At 37.3% G+C, this 6,099-nt stretch overlaps 1 protein-coding gene across 7 annotated transcripts in view; it reads left to right on the top strand.

Annotated features, from left to right (window-relative positions):
- Positions 1 to 6,099, top strand: part of KAT7 (lysine acetyltransferase 7) — a 36,676-nt gene that overhangs the window by 11,342 nt on the left and 19,235 nt on the right. For 5 of the 7 annotated variants that reach the window (XM_023732773.1, XM_023732771.1, XM_004377951.2 and 2 more), the window contains 2 exons: positions 2,259 to 2,348; positions 3,878 to 3,976. In XM_023732773.1, coding sequence (XP_023588541.1) covers positions 2,259 to 2,348; positions 3,878 to 3,976 — 189 coding nt within the window. The remainder of the gene's footprint in view (positions 1 to 2,258; positions 2,349 to 3,877; positions 3,977 to 6,099) is intronic. The other 2 variants (XM_023732772.1, XM_004377952.2) reach the window with 1 other exon arrangement.

Below are 6,099 nucleotides of genomic sequence, written 5' to 3'. Positions count from 1 at the left end.
AAAAGGTCGACCTTTCGAATCCACCAGCAGCTCCAAGTAGAAAAGACCTGGCGGTCTGTTTCCATAAAGATTACAGTCTAGGAAACCCTATGGGGCAGTTCTGCTCTGTCCTGTTGGGTCACTATGAGTTGGAATTGACTCAGTGGCACAAAACAACAACAGCTAACATTAATTCTGATTCAGGAATTTGATGTTTTACTTACAAGTAAGCCACAGGGGGAAAAGCTTCTTTATTGTGTCTTCCAGCAAAGTAGTATACTTTCAGTACTTACGTGGATTTTAAGGTCGAGAACCCTTATTATTTTTCTTCATTCCAAATCTTTTGTATAAACAAGGCAGTGTCTTTTACTCTGTAAGTAGTAAGTCTTCCCATTATCTATCCATTTTGAGACCAGGTCAAAACAGGAGCAGCTGCCAACCTCTGCATTACAGGCTTATAAGGCATTAAGTATCTCTTTCTCTGAAGATAACCATGATCTTTATTTTTGAAAGTTGTCCCCTGCCACTTGTCTTTAAATATAAAGATCTGATACTATAGATGGCTTAACTTGAAAATCTTCCTAAGGTATAACTTTTTAAAAATCGTTGGCTTGTAGCAATTAATTGAGCAATTTATTTAAAAAAAAAAGAGAGAGAAATTTCCATTCTGGAAGAAAATTCCAAAAAAAGAAGAGCATTTGTATCCTGAAATTTTCCTCTTTTTTTCTCCCTTCTTCTTTATGAGGGGGACCAGGCTCAATATGATCCATTTTTACTACTGGAACATGTACTTGGAGGATCAGGAGAATTTATGAAAGATGATATATTAAATTGAGAATCCCAAATGGAAAGATTAGATAGATTGCTCATATTTATAAAAAGCTCTATACAGCTTTTAAAAGCACCTGGGTATACATGATTACTCTGAGTTTCTCAGTAAAGCTTTGAGATTGCCTATAATACCATTTTTATTTGGTAATATGTTTCTGTGGCTGCATGTGCCAAACACTGTTAATAGGTATCTGAGGATTCAGTGAATAAGACAAAAAGATAGCCTTTTAGGAGTTTACATTCTCATGGGGGAGGTAAAACTTATATAAATTAATACGTAAATAGGAATTTCATCTAGTGGTAAATGCTATGAGGAGCAAAAAGACTAGGAAGTGACTTTTTTGGAGGGGATGTAGTACTGCTTCTGCTAGGATGGTCAAGGAAGACCTTCCTGAGGAGTTGGCATTTGACCTGGGACATGGATGATGGCAAAAGGCAGTTGTGTAAAGATCTAGGGGAAGAGAGATCTATGTAGAAGGAATAGCAAGTGCAAAGGCCCTGAGTGATCATGAAGGACATTGTAGGTTTGGTTTTTCTGATGGCAGTGGGAAGCATTTGGAAGGCTTTATCAGAGGCATGATATAATTTCATACACTTTTTAAAAATCACTGCTTGCTAGTATGTGGAGAATGGACTGTATGGTTACAAGTTGACACAGGGGAGGCTAGTTGGAAGGCTACTCAGAAGTTCAGGCATAGATGGTGGCCTGGACTAGGGTTTTATCAGTGGAGATTTAAGAATTGATTGGATTCAGGATGAATTTTTGCAGGAGGAGCAGCCTACTAGACTCACTGATGGTTTTGATGTGAGGTGTGAAGGGGAGAGAAGAATCAGGGATGGCGTTCAAGTGTTTGATTTGATTGACTATATAGATGGTGTTACCGTTTATTTATATGGGAAAGGTTTGTGGTGAAGCAGATTTGTGGGGGAATGTTCGTTCTGTTTTGACCCCACAGTGTGTTCGTGGAGAAGTTGGATAGGCAATTAGATGTATGAGACTTTACTTCTCAGGTGACGAAATTGAAACTGTTGGAAAGCTCATGTGATTTGTCTAAGATCTACAGAATTAAGTGGCCATGTAGACTTGAACCCAGGTTTTCTAACCTTTTCTTTGCACTTCCTTACTCTGTTCCTGCACTTTTCTCACACTGTTCTTAATCCAGTGTATAGTGGAAAGAGTCCAGGCTCAGAGTCATCAGACTTAATTAAAATCTTAGCTTTAGCACCATTTGGCTGTAGTCACTTCACTTCTCTGATTCTCAGTTAATGGTTGAGAAAACAGAGACTGTAAAACTGGCTTTATCTTTTTAATACAGAGATTGTGATAATGTGAAAACTCTCTGAAAGTAAAGGTGCAGCATAGATTCAAGGGATTGTTGTATTCTTATGCTTTAAATAAATGTAGTCTTAGAAGCAGGTGGATTTATTGACGTTGTTGATGGTTGCAGGTGAGAGCACAGAGCCGGGATAAGCAGATAGAAGAAAGGATGCTGTCCCACAGGGAAGATGACAACAACAGGCATGCAACCAGGCACCAGGTATGGGCCTTGTTAAAGCTCTGGCGTTCAGTTTGAGATCCGTGTCTTGGATCTCCTTTGCCTCATCACTGTCTTTAGGTATATTCATGCCTATTGTTTCCTGTGGTATGTCTAAATAACTGATCTTGCAGTCCTTAACTCAGAATCATATTTGCTTTTCAAATAGTAAATTTTTATAAAACAAGCACTAGTCTACTTCATAAATGAAGGAATTTTGCTGCTACTACTACTAATAGTAGTGTAATCGTGATTGTGTGAAAGATTATACTTGCTCCATTTCCTCATTTTGTGTCTGTCTTTTAACCCGTTATAGTTTGGCCTCAGACCCTCCACTCTGTTGGTGTGTTTCTGGGCTTACCAGTGACTGCTTAGCATCTGTCACTTGTTGACTATGCCATTTCTCTTCTACTTTAATCTTCCCTTGGTTTCCGGGATGCTACTTTGTCCTCATCTTCCCTGTGCCTCTCTGAACATTCATTGCCGCGTTGGTTACACTTAATTCTTGTTCCTCCCTAAATGCATTTTGTCTTTACTCTTGCTATTTTTCTGCTTAGAATGCTCTACCTATGCCAAAAAGAGATTTTATTTATTCTTATCAAGGCATTGTGTGACTCTCAGCTGTTCTAGGAATTCTTCCCAAATCTTTTCCCATCATTAATGAATTTTTTCCTCGTGTATTCCCATTGTAATTTGCTCAAAATGTTAGTTTAGTCCTTGTCACATTGTATTATACATAGCTCACGATATGGATGTCTGTTTTTGTGGTTAGATTGTGGGTGGGTAGCAGAGGAAGCATGGTCATAGAGGAGAAGTGTGTGGGCTTTGGAGCCAGACACATCTGGATTTGAATACTATGATTCTGTTTCTCTAGCTGTGTGGTTTTGGGCAAGTCAGCTAATGTCTTTAAACTTTATTTCCTTGTTAATAAAATGGGGTTAATAAGACCACCTGGTAGGGTAGTTAAGGGAGTCAGCTAAATTATGTATATAAAATATCTATCCCCAGTGCTTGGCAGGTAATAAGCACTCCATAAGTAGTAGCTGTACTTTTCATCGTTACCTTGGGTTCTAATTCATTTTTTCTATTTTTATTCATTTTTGTATCACTGTTAATCAGGCCACTACTTGGAAAACAGCATTAATGAGTGATTGATTACTGAATTGAAATGATCTTTATTTTATTCTTGTTGCTTTGGTGGAGACTTCCATCCTTAATTTGTGTTCTCTTTGGGTTAATATCAAAGTAAGTTTGTATTCCTGAACCCATATTAACTGGCAGTAAGGGTAGTGGTCTGGGTAATGAGGGAACCCAATTTGGAATTTTTAAATTGCCATAGTGTTCACAGGGTGGCTCTAACATATCTGGTGTTGACTGAAGTTTTTCTCTTGTTTGGAGGCTGCAAAGCTTTGTTGTGCTTTCATTTTCCTCCACCCTTCCCCCTCTTTGTGCGTGTGCGCGTGTGTGTATATGCGCGCGCATTCATTTTGAAGCTTGACTTCATATTTAGTTTTCTAGCTTTTCCTTTTTAGGCACCAACAGAGAGGCAGCTACGATATAAGGAAAAGGTGGCTGAACTCAGGAAGAAAAGAAATTCTGGGCTGAGCAAAGAACAGAAAGAGAAATACATGGTGAGTAAAAGTAAAATATTTAATTAGTATGAACTGACACAAATGTTCTCACATTTGATCACTGGTTTCTAAGCTTCTGCCTTTCAGATTGGTCATTTGGTAAAAGTGCGAGCAGTCTTCTCTTGCAATTAGAGCTTAAACAGCAGCTAACAACACTAATCCCCCAAAACTGGGATGTTGAGAGTGGAAACAGGAAGTCTTAGGAAAATAAAGTACAGTTGATTTGGAATAGAAAAAAAATTGAATCCTTTAGTTGTTTGTAAACCTCACTATAATTTTAAAGGGTTAAGTGTTCCCATTAGAACAAATCCCATGATAATGGACATCTCTACATAAGGAAACATATTCAAGCCAACAAATCTTCCACTTATTTTAATGGAAAAATGGAATCCCTGCATGATAGAAGATGTTAATTAGGTGATATTCTAGAGTAGATTTTTTTTGTAGTATTTTAATTTTTCTGGCTATAAAAGTAATATATGTTTGTAGTGGAAAATATATTACAATTTTAAAAAGCATTCAGAAGAAAATATTAATCCTGCCACCTAAAGATAACCACAGGTAGCATTTTGGTATATCTTCTTCTAGCTTTTTTATGTACATAAATACCTTATTTACATAATTATGATATTAATACTGCTTCCAATCCTGTCTTTTCGCCTAAATTCTTTTAAAAGAAACTTTGCATAAAGTTCAGTTTCTTAGCTAGAGATTAATTTTATTATAAACATATTAATATGTATATTTCACTGTTAACATTTTGAGGTATGTTCTCCCAGTCTTTCCTGATACTTCCCCCCTCCATCCCCATAGAATTGGAATATTCGGTTTTTTAGTCATTAGTATAGATTATTAAATGTATGGTGTGTGAATACTTAAGACAGAGCTTGGCTTCACTAAGATGAAAATATACCAAATTATGTGTTTACTTTTTTGACAGTCATCACTGTCTGTCTTGAAAATGATAACCTTATTGATACATGGAGATAGGCCAGTGTGAGATGGATATTAGGATTGTGGGATGAATTTGTAGCTAAAACGCCTACACCAGATTGTGTTGGGTTTGATTATTATGACATTGTAGGTGGACTATTGGGAGGAGTAGTGGGCTATAGGGTACAAGGTTATGTGATTGTCCCTGTTCTGTTTGACGTTTTTATCCACAAATTGGGTAGAATGTAATAATGCAATAATCATGCCATTTGTTGAAGTCTTATGTGCTAGGCACGGTGGTTTTGTTGCTGTAATCTTTGTAACAACTTTGTATGATGGATGGTGTTTCACCTGTTTTGTATATGGAAACTGAGACTTAGAGAGGTAACTTGCCAAAAATCTTACAGCTAGAGTGTCTGAAGTGAAAGCCCCTGAAATTCTTATCTTACAAACCTCTGCTTTCCAGTAATGTGGGGTAGATTATTTGGACCCACCTATTATAAGGCCTGGCATGTAGTAGGCACCAAATAAATAGTTCATGATTGTGCTTGGCCCTCTAGTTGGCATGGACCCACCCTTCCTGGTAAAAACCATGAAAAATACTGCATCAGATTTTTTACAGACCTTCTCTTTTTTAACCTTTATGAAACTTGACAGAATAACTAATACTTACAACCTAAATTTTAGATGACAGTCCAAATTTAAAAAGATACACGTCTTTTTAAATTTGATGTTGGGGCCCAGATTAACTAGAAGACATTTTAATAGGGTTTAAAGTACTGGTGAATGGTTTCTTCATATGCTAATATGTGTGTGAAATCTATAATGTTCTTCCTGGGATGAGCCATCCACTGCACTTAACAACCATTATCTTCCATTGTCTGGATGAGAGGTGGAGTCTAGAACAGAATGGGAAGGGCTAGAATCAGAGGTTTAAAAGGGACAGCTCCCGTGAGGAGTCTTTCCTGAGAAAGGGTACTTGGCGTGGCTGTCATGGTAAGATTTGAACGAATTTAAAATTGGGTTATTTTTATGCTTCCAGTTTTATATGATGTTTTCCTCTTCTTGCTTAATATTTAGTAAAACAATTTTTAAAGCGCCTAGCCTGTTTTTCTTTGCGCGTGTGGGCTAGAGATTTAGTGGGATCCTTACACGTAATGGTGGCTGCAGTAATTAAAGTGAAAAAATTC

This window comes from Trichechus manatus, unplaced genomic scaffold (genome assembly GCF_000243295.1).
Source record: "Trichechus manatus latirostris isolate Lorelei unplaced genomic scaffold, TriManLat1.0 scaffold00054, whole genome shotgun sequence".
In the NCBI taxonomy this organism is placed as follows: domain Eukaryota; kingdom Metazoa; phylum Chordata; class Mammalia; order Sirenia; family Trichechidae; genus Trichechus; species Trichechus manatus.
Note: the sequence above shows the minus strand (reverse complement) of the source record. Positions and strands in the feature narration are given on the sequence as shown.